The 13,882-nt window shown below is 39.5% G+C and overlaps 1 protein-coding gene across 9 annotated transcripts in view; it reads left to right on the plus strand.

Annotated features, from left to right (window-relative positions):
* The window catches only part of AKAP10 (A-kinase anchoring protein 10), an 81,293-nt gene that overhangs the window by 43,750 nt on the left and 23,661 nt on the right, over positions 1 to 13,882 (plus strand). For 6 of the 9 annotated variants that reach the window (XR_006608244.1, XM_004779884.3, XM_004779885.3 and 3 more), the window contains 5 exons: positions 3,816 to 3,900; positions 4,696 to 4,819; positions 5,861 to 5,997; positions 8,715 to 8,859; positions 11,635 to 11,808. Coding sequence is in view for 8 of the 9 variants with exons in the window: in XM_004779884.3 (XP_004779941.1) it covers positions 3,816 to 3,900; positions 4,696 to 4,819; positions 5,861 to 5,997; positions 8,715 to 8,859; positions 11,635 to 11,808 (665 nt within the window). In the remaining variant the exon portion in view is untranslated. The remainder of the gene's footprint in view (positions 1 to 3,815; positions 3,901 to 4,695; positions 4,820 to 5,860; positions 5,998 to 8,714; positions 8,860 to 11,634; positions 11,809 to 13,882) is intronic. The other 3 variants (XM_045085442.1, XM_045085445.1, XM_045085444.1) reach the window with 3 other exon arrangements.

Consider the following 13,882-nt stretch of genomic DNA (forward strand, 5'->3'; position numbering starts at 1 on the left):
GACAGTGGTTTGTTTATTAAATAAATATTGTATTCCCATCAAGCCCTAGTACTGAGTTTTAATTTTTATTACAGGGACTTTGTATTTTTGATTTATGAAATGAATCATGCTGTTAACAGATTCTTCCCAGCATGGGGCTCCTGAAGTCTTCACCAGAGATACTTTGCACTCAGTCATCGTTGGAGACAGTAAAACCCTTTCCTGTCTGAGCTGTAGTTCTTAAATTGGCCCACCATACTTCACAGTGAACAACTGTTGGCTATTTTGGGGCCCGTCAGATGCCGAGCCCATTGTTTTCCTTTTCTTTCTTCCACACAGGTGCTTCTAGCATGTAGGTCTTGTGGATAATGGTTGTTTGTCCCCGTTTGCTTGTATTTTGGGTTTTCACCCAGTTTTGTTGCAAATGTTGTCATTGGATTTTGGCTTTTCTATGTAATTCCTCTATTTTTATGTGGGAATTTGTGGCTACCATCTTCCAGACTTCTCTAGACCAACATTTCTTGTATAATAATACAACTAGGGTGTCCTAACTGATGAGAATTTGATTGTTGGGGGAATTGATTGGCTAGTGATTCCTTTGGGGACTCGTTTGTACCAGCGAATAACCAAACTATCTGGGTTAGGGGAGAAAAGGGGGAATTTTTGAGCCAAATACATTACATTTAAAAATGAAATATCAGGGACGCCTGGGTGGCTCATTCAGTTAAGCGTTCACCTTCAGCTCAGGTCATGATCCCAAAGTCCTGGGATCAAGTCCCACATCTGGCGCCCTGCTCAGCAGAGAGCTTGCTTCTCCCTCTGTCTCTGCTGCTCCCCATGCTTGTGCTCTCTTTCTCTCTCTCTGTCTTTTTCTCTCTCTGGCAAATAAATAAATAAAATCTAAAAAAAAAAAACAAAAACCAAAAACCCCACAAATATCACTTCAGTTCTTTTTTTCCTTTTCTTAAACTGTATCAAATTAATGATACAATACCATGAGGGGGAAAATAATCTTTGGAAGTATAAGTTGATAATATTTAGTGATTAAGGGATCTGAGAAAGTTAAAATGTTAATTACCTGTATGTTTTCAGACCAGTCGTTTTTCCTCTTTGAGCCCCATTCTTCTTAATCTTACCCTATGTTCTCCTCTTTTGGTTGGAATATTCTAATACAGCTGTACTTCAAATACGTTACAGTTGGAAGAAGTCTGCATTTGTGCTGTTACTGTGTACCCCACCTGCCTAGTTTTGCTGTAAATGTTATTCATGGGTTTCTGGTGTTGCTAATTACTTCCTTTTTATATGGGGATTCAGAATAACTCAGAAACTATGCTTCCACTCTCTCCTTCATTTTCTGCAAATCCTTGAAGTAGAATTTAAAAAATATTTTGAAGGTACAGCTGATAGAATTTGCTGATGGTTTGAAAATAAGCAGGGTAAGAAGGAAAAAGGAATCAAGCATGACTTCATTTCTTTGAAAAACCTGAATAACTGGGAGAGTGAAATTGCCATTTATAAAATGAAGAAGATTGTAGGGGTAATAGCTTAAGGGAAAAATCAGGAGTTTGGGTTTGTAGGTGCCCAAATGGTAAAAGTCACGTATGCAGTTGGATATCTGTGCAAGGAGTTGATGAGAGAGGCAGGCCTGGGTTGGCGATGTGTTTGGAAGTCATCAGGATATAGATGGGTTTAGAGCCATGGAGAACATTATCCTCAGAGTGAGTATGGTGAGCAGACAAGAGGGCCAAGGACTGTGTCTTGGGGCAGGCCTAACATTCACAAGTCTGGTGGGTGAGGGAGAACCAGCAAAGGAGACACAGAAGGAGCAGCCTGTAAAGTCAGCTTTGTATCTGCTATGTCTCAGAAGAGTAGGGTATAGAAGGGTATAGTAGTTCTTAATGGAAGCCAAGTGAAAAAGTGTTTCTGGGAGTCAGGGAGTGATCAGAGGTATGTTAAATCCTGCCGAGATTTTAAGTAAGATGAACACTAGGAATGGAATGGGTTTGCCAGCCTTGTGGACAGCTGGTCCGTCAGTTACCTTAATTTCAGTCCACCACTGGAGACAGAAACTTCGCCAGAGGAGGCGGAGTGAGGACAGCAGGTATGAGCAACTCCTAAGAGGCATTTTGCTATAAAGATGAGCTGGAAGAGGATGTTAAGTCAAGGGACAGTGGTTTTTGTTTTGTTTTTTTGTAGCGATGTGTTATAAGCGTATGAGATATAGCATACAAACAAGTATGTATGTATAGCACACAGACTCTAGCTGGTGAGTATGAGGCAGCAACAAAGGAAAAATTGATGCAGGAGACAGAGGACAACTGCTGTAAGAAAGAAGTCTTGAGGCAAAAGAGGATGGGGCCCGGTGCTCAATGCGGAGTGCATGGTAGAGGTCCAGGTAGATGTGGGAGTGATGGAAATAATTTTCTCATTGCTTCTATTTTCTTATTGAAGCAGGAAACAAAGTTATCAGCAGAGAGAGTAAAAGAGCTGTTAAGGTGTTCCAAGAGAGAGGAGAAACTGGGTTGTGTGTTGTCTGGCAGAGTATGAGAGTAAATGGACCCAGAAACTGTAGTACGATCCTTGGGTTTCATTCAGGTCTCACTAAGGTCGTGAACTTTAGGTGAAACCAGCCATCGTGGGTGAATGTTTTTTTCCAGCCATATTTAATAGCTGGCTAACCAGCTTACTGATGTGCTGCGGTTTACTTAGGTAATTCCTAATTTTAATGCATTTTGTGTTTCTACCAAACAACATTCTGATAAACTTTTTTACAGATAAACCTTTTTTTACAAATCCGTAACTCTTTTAAGTTGCCGTCTTAGAGTTGCTGATTGAAAGGGCATGTTTATTTTTAAAGCTTATGCTATAAACTCCCACAGTGCTCTCCAGAAAAGGATATACCAGTATATTCTCACTAACACTAGTTAGTGTCCGTTTTCCCATGTCCTTGCCCAAGCAAGGCAGTGCAGTGTTTAAAAAATTAAACTTGTGCGTTGTTATAACAATTTTGTGCCAGTTTATTAGACAAACAGTAGGGTGCCTCCTTATTCTAACTTGTGGTTATATTTACTTGACTGCTAGTTGAGCATGTATATTTTTTCATATTGACCATTTTATGTTTATTCTTTTTTTTTTTTAAGTTTATTTAATTTTTTTTTAGTGATCTCTACACCCAGCCAGCATGGAGCTTAAACTCACAACCCTGAGTGAGCATCCCCTCCAGACTGAGCCAGCCAGGCACCCCTTTTGCAAACTATTTCTTCATGTCCTTTCCTCATTTTTCTTTGGGGACATTTTTTACTAGTTTGTAGGAGCTCTTGATATATGAATGATAATAATCTGTCATATACAGGGTAAACTGTCATTGGTGCTGCACAACCCCGCCATTTGCCTTAAAAAAAAAAATATTTTATTTATTTTGACAGAGATCACAAGTAGGCAGAGAGGCAGACAGAGAGAGAGGGGGAAGCAGGCTCCCCGCTGAGCAGAGAGCCCGACGTGGGGCTCGATTCCAGGACCCTGAGATCATGACCCAAGCCGAAGGCAGAGGCTTAACCCCCCTGAGCCACCCAGGCGCCCCCCAGTTTGCCTTTTTAATTTTGTTTTATGGGTGTGTTAATGCATAGAAATTAATTTTATGCTATTGAATCTTTTGATTTCTTTATATCTATGGTTAGAAAGACTTTTCCTACCTCAAGATTGTATGTCCATCTGTATTTTTCTTAGCTCTATTTAAAACTCTCTGATTTGTATGCCTCTCCAGTTATTTCCTACTCTGATCCACAAAGGTGTATGGTTTGGATTTAGTAGAAATGTATTTACCATTTCTTTTACAGCAAAGATTTGTGGAGAAGATGGACAGGTGGATCCCAACTGTTTCGTTTTGGCACAGTCCATAGTCTTTAGTGCAATGGAGCAAGAGTAAGTTAATTTCATACTTTCACATTTTGGGTTTGGGGATTTGGGTTCACTCAACTACAAAGAATCAATTTTTGAGGACTTAAGTATTTTGAATGTTTACAGGATCTTATAGGCATATCTAAGACTTGGTTCATGGTGCCTTTTAAATATAAATTATGTGAACTCTTAAAAATAAAACACATGTTTGTTTTTAATGTTAGTATTTCTTAAGTTAAAAGAATTTTTTGAAAATTCTGAAGTCATTTGGGGGTGATTATTAGAATAGTGTGACTATTAGAATTTATTTAAGCTATGCACGTGTTCAGTTAGATACCCTAATTTGTTAGCGCACGCTTTAAGCTTAATGGTTGCTCTATTACTAAATCCACATAGATTTGTTGAAACTGCCTCCATAGTTTTTTTTTTTAGATGAATTACTTTTGCATGCCTGTAAGGAAAAAAATGTACATATTGATTCATTTAGTATTTATGAAAAGGGTGCTCTTTGCAAGGCATAGTTAGATATAGTACCTTCTTTGAAGGAACTTACATCCTATTAAGAGAAGTAGGGTATGTTCTTTGGTTACATGTAATATGAGGTAGCTTGTGTCACATACCAGAGGAAAGCTACAAAGTTTTAAGAGGTGGGAGAGATTACTTCCAGGTCTAGGAACCAGGAACGACACCATGGGAGGAGAAGTAGTGTTGACCTAGCTTTTAAGATATACTAGGCACAGAGTGGAAAGAGTATATTTTTCCCAGTTAAGCTCTTTCCTTGATCATTCCCTCAAATTTTCCCTTTTTGTCCACGTGCAGGCACTTTAGTGAGTTTCTGCGAAGTCACCATTTCTGTAAATACCAGATTGAAGTGCTGACCAGTGGGACTGTTTACCTGGCTGACATTCTCTTCTGTGAGTCAGCCCTCTTTTATTTCTCTGAGGTAAAGTCTGCATTTCCTTTCGCACTCTGTTAGAGCATTCCAGCCTCTAAACTAGAAATGCTGGGGCCCCCCCTCTATAGAAAATAACATGGAAGAGCCAAATCATTTCCAAAAAGATCACTGAAATGAAATAATTTTCTTAGGTTAAGTTGTACACCTAATGGCAAGAGTACTTTAATGGCATATCAGTCAGATTAAAGAGAACATGAAAACTCAGTGTAAAATAACTCTCATTTTGAAAACTTAATTAAACTTCTTACAAGATAATACCTACTTTTAATTATCTGGAGCCATTTTAAAACCATAGACTTTATACTTGATTCCAGGGCACACATATTTGTGGACCAGACTTCAGAAGAGAGAAAGAAAAGGAGTAAATTTTTCCTACTATCATCACTTTTATTTTAGCCACCTGATAGGATTTCTCAAGCAATGAGTAGATTAATCTCTTTGAGGCATATTTGTTAGGCTTCAGCAAATGAAATTCTTTTCCTTGCAAAAGCAAATGACTATTAAGTAGAGAGGAGAGGATTTTCCAGGCTCACGAAACATTAATGTAGATATACCCTTGCACTCTGCCTCTCCCAAGAACAGAGCTTTTGGTTGATTTGCTTTCTCACTCCCTCTGTTTCCCGTAAGTTTAAGGCCCCATTTGTTCAGGTTGCGGTGGCTGCATGGAGGGATGGAAGTGATAGAGTTTAAAAGACTTGATCTGCTAAGTTTACTTTTTGTATGTTAGCCACTGAGGGACCACGGATCATCTTTACTGTGATTCTGACTCCAGTTCCCTTAAGTTTGTACCCAGCAGTGTGGTGGGGTTTTTGTTAGTTGTTTGGTTATTTCCCCTCTGTGAGAATGATCTTCAACTTTTCAGTCTCAAGAGCGACTGTGAGTTGCTGACTGGCATGAACTGAACGAGTACATCTGTTTTTGTTTTTGTTTTTTGTATATGTCTTATATTTTTAATGGTTGGGGTAATGGATTAGAGGTGGTTAGAGAAATCTATTGATAGTCTTGTGTTCTTGTATTTTTCCTTCCTAGTACATGGAAAAAGAGGATGCAGTGAATATCTTACAGTTCTGGTTGGCAGCAGATAACTTCCAGTCGCAACTTGCTGCCAAAAAGGGCCAGTATGATGGACAGGAGGCACAGAACGATGCCATGATTTTATATGACAAGTGAGTTTTATTGATGTATTCAGCGTCTGGCAAATATTGAGTATTTGATATGTATATCAGAAGTAAAGACAAATCCAGTTTTTGCTGTCAAGGAGCTCACACAGAATAGCATAAAAGCCTCTTTTCCTATGGGACATTTTAGGATTCTTAGAAAAAAATATTTCTGCTAGGGGAATGGGTGGTTTGTATGTGGCAAGAAGGATGGTGGTGGAGTTAGGGGAGGTTTCACAGAAGAAAGATTTGAATTGAAACCTGAATAATGAATTGAATTGCTAGCCGGAGAAGGCGGGAAAGAACATTCTAGACAGAGGCATTGGCACAAGCAAAGTCAGAGAAACTTAGGGTGTGGCACTTCCAGGAAACTTGAGTTTGGGTTAGTAAAACTTGGGTAGGCAATCTAAGAGGAAGATGAAACTAAAGGGAATGTATTGTAAAGGGTATTAGATATCTGTGTACAGGTGTATCATATTTCTGGTGCAGATCTGTGCAGCCAAGTTATTACTCATTGAATAAGAGTTTTTCATTGGTCTTCATTGAAAATGAGAGGATGGCAGAATCTTACAGTGAACAGAACTGAGAACATCTGGTCAGTCGAGTGCTAAGCCTGTGGTCAGCCGTGTCACCCTTTTTTTTTTTTTTTTAAAGATTTTATTTATTTATTTGGCAGAGACACAGCAAGAAAGGGAACACAAGCAGGGGGAGTGGGAAAGGGAGAAGCAGGCTTCCCACCGAACAGGGAGCCCGATACGGGGCTCGATCCTAGGTCCCTGGGATCAGGGCCTGAGCCGAAGGCAGACACTTAACGACTGAACCACCCAGGCGCCTCCAGCTGTGTCAGTCTTTTAATTTTCATTTAATTTTTCTTAATTCTGTAAAGAAAAGTAATGTGCTATTTGTATCCACAAGCAACCGCTGAGAGGATAACTTGACAGTAGAGGAAAACCACGGGATGTTAGGGTTGCAAGAGAGCTGAGCGCGCATCTAGGTCAGCGGTTCCTGAGCACTGCTCTGCAGGTCCGTGCTGGGCTGTCTGTATAAGAACCAGCTGGAAGCTTGTTAAAAATAGATTTCCAGCCCTCCGCTCTAAGAGATTCTGATTCAGCACGTTTGAGGCATGACCCAGGAATCTTTATTTTTAGAAGATACCCCAGATGATGTTGATGGGTAGCCAGATTCGGGATCTAGTCTAGTTTTCCCATTTTGCAGACAAGAAAATGAAGACTCTTTTTTCTCAAAGTCACAAGGCAAGTTAGTGGGAGAACTTGAGCTGGATTACAGTTCTTCATGTTTTCCCAGTGTTTGTTTCAGTATAATACATTTGTGAGAAATATTACATAAGAAACATTGCTAATATGGATTTGGAAATAGCAAGTGTTTTCTTTTAGAAATTTGGTCTGGTGTGCCCCCAAATTCAAATCATGGAGGAATATTTGCCAACTTGTTTTTACAAGTTGGGAGACTGTTTACGAAAAGGCTAATAACAAAAAAAATTTTTTTAATTTTATTTTAATGCTAAAATAGAAGAGTGACACTAGTACCAAGGTTCTGGCTGGAGTTCAGTAGCCACCCAGAGCAGAGACCCTGTTTGCCCACTGGATCCCATTTTTACATTGGGAGCCATTTTTAAATGAAGATCGCTGTATGGCATCCCACTGGCACTGTCGCTTTGTCAAGTTCATTGTGCCAAATTTGACTTCACCAATCCCAGTTCTTGAGGTTTTTAAAAGATTTTTTATTATTATTATTATTATTATTTGAGAGGTAGAGTGCGAGCAAGCATATGAAGTGGGGAAGGGCAGATGGTGAGGGAAAGAATCGAGAATTTCAAGCAGATTCCCTGCTGAGTCTGGAGCCCGACAGTGGGCTCCATCCCATGACCCTGAGATCATGACCTGAACTGAAATCAAGAGTTGGACACTCAGCTGACTGAACTACCCCAGCCCCCATGCCCGTTTGGTTTTGCATCTTATGTATGTATCATCACAAACATACCCGATCAGTCTTTCTGTGTTTGTATCATAGATAAGATTTAGAAGTCCCTAGAATGCTTGGAAGAGAACATGCATATATTTTTTGCTTTTAATCCTTTTTTTGGTGTCTACCTTATAATCCACTTACCAAAACAGTAGTTTTGCATTATATCTTGTGAAGTTAGAAATCTTTGAGGTATCATTGATTACTCCTTTTCCCTTCTACACCCACTCCTCATCAAGTCCTGTCATTCTATCCAAATACGTGAAATCCATCTACTTGACCCTCGGTGCTATCATAGTTTGAATTCCTGCATGTTTGACTTGTGCCTTGTAGCTACAGTGGTGTTTTCTCATTGTGTCCAATGCAGAGATCTTTTCTGCTCCCTTTCCAGAGGGAAGAACTGTGTCTTACCCTCTTTTAAGTCCATTTCTGTCTCCTGGGTGTTGAACAGAGAATAGGGGCCCGTTAAATATGTGTGATTGGTTTCTTTTTCTTTTTGTAGCCTGACCCTCAGCAATCTTAAAACAAGAACTGAGGAAAATGGAAGGACAGAGAAAGGTAGCAAGTTGACCCAGATACCTTTGGGGCTGTGGGAATAAAGGTTGCAGCACGGCTTCTAGAAGCCAGCTCTCAAGTCCTACATCCACAGGCTGAATCAAGTAGCCTCATAGAAGAGTAGGTGCCAGAAGTTGCTTATCCTGGCTAGGCAATTTGGTTTGACTTTGGCTGTCTTTATACCACAGGTATTTCTCCCTCCAGGCCACACATCCTCTTGGATTTGATGATGTTGTACGATTAGAAATTGAATCCAATATCTGCAGGGAAGGTGGGCCACTCCCTAACTGTTTCACAACTCCATTACGTCAGGCCTGGACAACCATGGAGAAGGTAACCAAGAACTTCAAAAATATTAAACTGCAGGAAGTTTTTACTGGTGAAACCCGGAAAACATAACACGGGAAAAAACCAAGTGTAACAAAACTGGAAAATTGAAGCAGTGGAGCATAGTGGTTAAGAGCACAGGCCTTGAGTCTGACTTTGTATGTATTACTTTAGCCTTGATAGGCTGAGTGACCTCAGGCTGTTACTGAAGTTCTTTAATTCTGGTTTCTGTTATCCTCTAAAATGGAGATAATTTGGATACTTACCTAAAAGTTATTTTAAGGAGGAAAATGAGGTAAGACATACAAAGTTCTTCTTACTAGCATTACGTCCAACACATATAAGCATTAAAATATGTTAGTGGCTATTATTACTGCCTTTATTATTAAATTTTCAAAAATAATTAGATAGCAATATTAGGCAAATTTGCTTAAAATGATCCAAACATTTTATCAGTATCTATCAATGAGGTTTGAACACTAGTTTCGTATATTGTAACTCGTGGGGTATCGCTAATAGCTTAATAATAAGGTATTAGAATTTGTGAATGATTTCTTTTTTCTAATGAACTAGAGCAGATTTTATCAGGAATTGCACAGAGCCCAGGATAAGCCCATGAAGTTATGTTGCTTATATATGTCATGTGTATCTAGGTGGAAAAGGATTAAGTAAGCACTGTTGAATAATACATGTAAAAACTGAATTTCAGAAATGTGGAAGAGTTACATATAAAAATCAAATCATTAAAAAGCTCATGGTAAACTGAATAGAGTATCAGCTATTGCCCAGAGATGAAAATTTTTTCATGATTAAAATTAAAATCTTCCTGATCGTAAAGGAAAAGTTCCAAATCTGTATCATATAAAGAATGTAAATTTTCTTTTTTTTTTTTTTTAAAGATTTTATTTATTTATTTGACAGACAGAGATCACAAGTAGGCAGAGAGGCAGGCATAGAGAGAGGAGGAAGCAGGGTCCCTGTTGAGCAGAGAGCCCGATGTGGGACTCGATCCCAGGACCCTGAGATCATGACCCAAGCCGAAGGCAGTGGCTTAACCCACTGAGCCACCCAGGCGCCCCTGTAAATTTTCTTAATAAAGTAAAATTAAAATACAGAGAAAACCAATGTGAAAATATTTCTTATAAAATGTGCATATGTAAAGAACTTACACTAATTTTAAGAATACTGTCAAGTCGGGCGCCTGGGTGGCTCAGTGGTTAAGCCGCTGCCTTCGGCTCAGGTCATGATCTCAGGGTCCTGGGATCGAGTCCCGCATCGGGCTCTCTGCTCAGCAGGGAGCCTGCTTCCTCCTCTCTCTCTCTCTGCCTGCCTCTCTACCTACTTGTGATTTCTCTCTGTCAAATAAATAAATAAAGTCTTTAAAAAAAAAAAAAAGAATACTGTCAAGTAGATAAATGAGAAAAAGACGTGGATGATTTTTTCATCAGTACTTTGAGAATTTTTGTGTTAGGTATCGGCGTTTCAGTGATAGAAGAAACGTGGCTTCTGCCCTCCTGGACCTCTGTCTATAATGAAGGCACACATGAAACACAGATAACTTACAGTCATGTGCTAACTGCTCTGAAGGAAAAGTTGGTAGTAGGAAATGCCAGTAATAAACATGGGAACTTATTCAGCATCATTAATAATTTTTATTTTTTTTATTGTGTTATGTTAGTCACCATAAAATACATCATTAGTTTTTGATACAGTGTTCCAAGATGCATTGTTTATGCACCACACCCAGTGTTCCATGTGATATGTGCCCTCCATAATACCCACCACCAGGCTCACCCATCCCCCCACCCACAATTTTTAAATGTAAATAAAAATATCCATATTATCATTATGCACTTATTAACAGTGATTTGGAAAAACATATCTGGTATTGGAAAGCCTATGTCAAAACAGAGACCTTGATACAGTGATATAAATTGACAGCATCCTTCTGAAGAGTAAATTGGCCATATATATCAAAGCTAAAATAGGGTGTCTGAATGGCCTTGGGCTCAGGTCATGGTCCAGGAGTCCTGGGATCGAGTCCCACATCGGGCTCCCTGCTCATCTCTGCTTCTCCCCGACCCCTCTCCTCTCATGCGCTCTCTCTCATTCTCTCTCTCTCAAATAAATAAGTAAAATCTTTAAAAAAAAAAAAAAAGCTAAAACACTCACACTGTTTAACTCAATAATCACACGCCTGATAATTTATCTTAAGGAAATCAGTTCAGAAGTAAATAATAATAATAATAATAAATACATAAAAGACTTTATTATTTTTTTTTAAAGATTTTATTTATTTATTTGACAGAGATCACAAGTAGGCAGAGAGGCAGGCAGAGAGAGAAGGAAGCAGGCTCCCTGCTGAGCAGAGAGCCGGATGCGGGGCTCAATCCCAGGACCCTGAGATCATGACCCGAGCCGAAGGCAGCAGCTTAACCCACTGAGCCACCTAGGTGCCCCACATAAAGAATTTATAACCAGAAAAATCTCATTTCAGATTAGATCCACTCCCTGCATGTTTTCTGGTCACTAAGAAGTCTAAATATCAAGTCTATGTAATAGTTTTATGGCAAGCTTTTGGGTGGGGGGACACCTATAAATTGTACTCGTAATTTTAGTCACAACATAAACTGTACACGAAGGGGTAATACTTGGAGCGTAGCAAGGAAAAGCAAAGCCCTATTTGCTAGCTGGAGGGATTATGTGTAAAACTTTGTTTTCAAACAAAGTTTTAATTGTATTTGAATCCACCTTTAAAATGATGCTTATCCTCTCTTCCAGGTCTTTTTGCCTGGCTTTTTGTCCAGCAATCTTTATTATAAGTATTTGAATGATCTCATCCATTCGGTCCGAGGAGATGAATTTCCGGGAGGAAATGTTTCCCTGACTGCCCACGGCTCTGTGGGCCCTCCTGAGGACTCTCACCCAGGTGGTCCAGACAGCTCGGCTTCTCAGGTACTCATCAGTTAGCCTCTGGCGATCGGAAGAGAGGTGTATGGATCCTTTCCTTCAAATACCAGTAGCAGATATGGTTTGGAAGTTTTTGTTGTAGAAGAAACAAAGTAGAAAAATAAAATTAGCCTTACTTACTATATGTCTCAATAAACATGTCATAGTGATTAACGGTGTATTATATTGGAAGGTACTGTGTTGTTTCATTCAGGCCGTTATTCTGCCTGACACTCCAGCTGTGGCTTTCAGTAATTAGACAACATGATATGCATTTATAGCCTCTGAAGAGCTCTTTGTGGAATTATTTGGGAAATTTTAGTGACTACATTTGAAATGCTTTTTCTTTTAAGATTTACTTATTTATTTGAGGAGACAGTGCATGTGAACATGAGCAGAAGGGAGAGAAGGGAGAGGGAGAGAAGGAGAGAGAACCCCAAGGAGACTCCACACTGTACGGAGCAGACTTGATCTTCCTGAGATCCGACCTGAGCTGAAACCAAGAGTCGGACGTAACCGATTGTGCCACCCAGGAACCCCTAGAATAATTCTTCATAATTCTTAATATTGTATTTCACTGAAGAGTTTCTGGTTTCATTTTGAACTGTAGTGCCGTTGTACATTTCCTTAATCTTTTTTCGTTTTTTGGAGTGCTTTCCTGTATCAAACCTTATCTGATTCTCCCCCAAATTGGATGAAATGGGTTGTCGCTAAGAGAAGAAATCTAGAAAGATACTACGAAGTTAACTAATTGTATTAAAATCACACAGTAAGTGTAGAGCCAGAACATATTCCCTGTCTAGTGTTCTTCAGCATAACGGAGCATGATTATTTTCACATCACACTGTTGACACATACGTAACACTTCAGATTTTTTTTTTTTTTTTAAGATTTTGTTTATTTGACAGAGAGAGAGAAATCACAAGTAGGCAGAGAGGTAGGCAGAGAGGGAGAGAGGGGAGGAAGCAGGCTCCCTGCGGAGCAGAGAGCCCGATGTGGGGCTCTTTCCTAGGACCCCGGGATCATGACCTGAGCCGAAGGCAGAGGCCTCAACCCACTGAGCCACCCAGGCCCCCCCACTTCAGATTTTTTGACACAGGGCCTTGGATAAATTTTCTTGGTTTCTGTGACAGTACTGCTTATCACCATCAACAAGGCTCTCCTTAGTACGTTTCCTTCCTATTTAGCTTATGTATGGTGACCTGCCGAATGTGGTTGCCATTTTGCTTTTTGAGATAGGCTAGAATGTTTAGTTGTTACTTCAGCACTTAAAAGTTCTAGCTGCTGACCTTAAAATGTATTCTTACATTTTAGGTTGAAGTATAGTATATATACAGAAAACTCAGTATATCATAACTATATGTAGCTTGAAGAATTTTCATAAACAGACTTGATCTGTGTATCAAGGATCCAGATCAGGAAACATGACATTATCAGTACGTCATAAACCCTCTTGTGCCCTCTTCTAGTCACCGTCCTCCCTGCTAGAATAGCTACTATCCTGATTTTTGATGGCATAGGTTAGTTTTACCTATTTAGTTACGTAATTGAAATCAGTTTATATATACTCTTTTTTTAGTACAGCTTTATTGAGATATAATTCATATACCATACAGTTCACCCATTTATGTTGTATCATTTGGTGATTTTAGTATATTCATAGAGTTGCTCAACTGTCACCAAAGCCAGTTTAAAGTTTTTCATCTGAGAAACCCTGTGTCCTTTAACTAATACCATCCATATCCTGCAATTCTTCCAGCCCTAAGCTACTGCTAATCTATTTTCTGTTTCTATAGATTTGCCTATTCTGGACATTTCATATAATTGGAACCATATGATGTATGGTCCTTTGCGACAGCCTTCTCTCATTTAGTGTGCTGTTTTCAAGGTTCAGCCATGTTTAGCATGTATCAGCACTTTATTCCTTTTTTTGTTTGTTTTGTTGTTGGTGGTGGTAGTTTAAAAAAAGTCATTTACTAGAGAGAGAGAGAGACAGTGTGAGCTAAGGGGTGGGGCAGAGGGAGAAGCAGACTCCCCACTGAGCAGGGAGCCTGTCACTGGGTCAATTCCAAGACCCTGA

Source organism: Mustela putorius, unplaced genomic scaffold (genome assembly GCF_011764305.1).
Source record: "Mustela putorius furo isolate JIRA1106 unplaced genomic scaffold, ASM1176430v1.1 tig00000867_pilon_pilon_pilon, whole genome shotgun sequence".
Classification (NCBI taxonomy): Eukaryota; Metazoa; Chordata; class Mammalia; order Carnivora; family Mustelidae; genus Mustela; species Mustela putorius.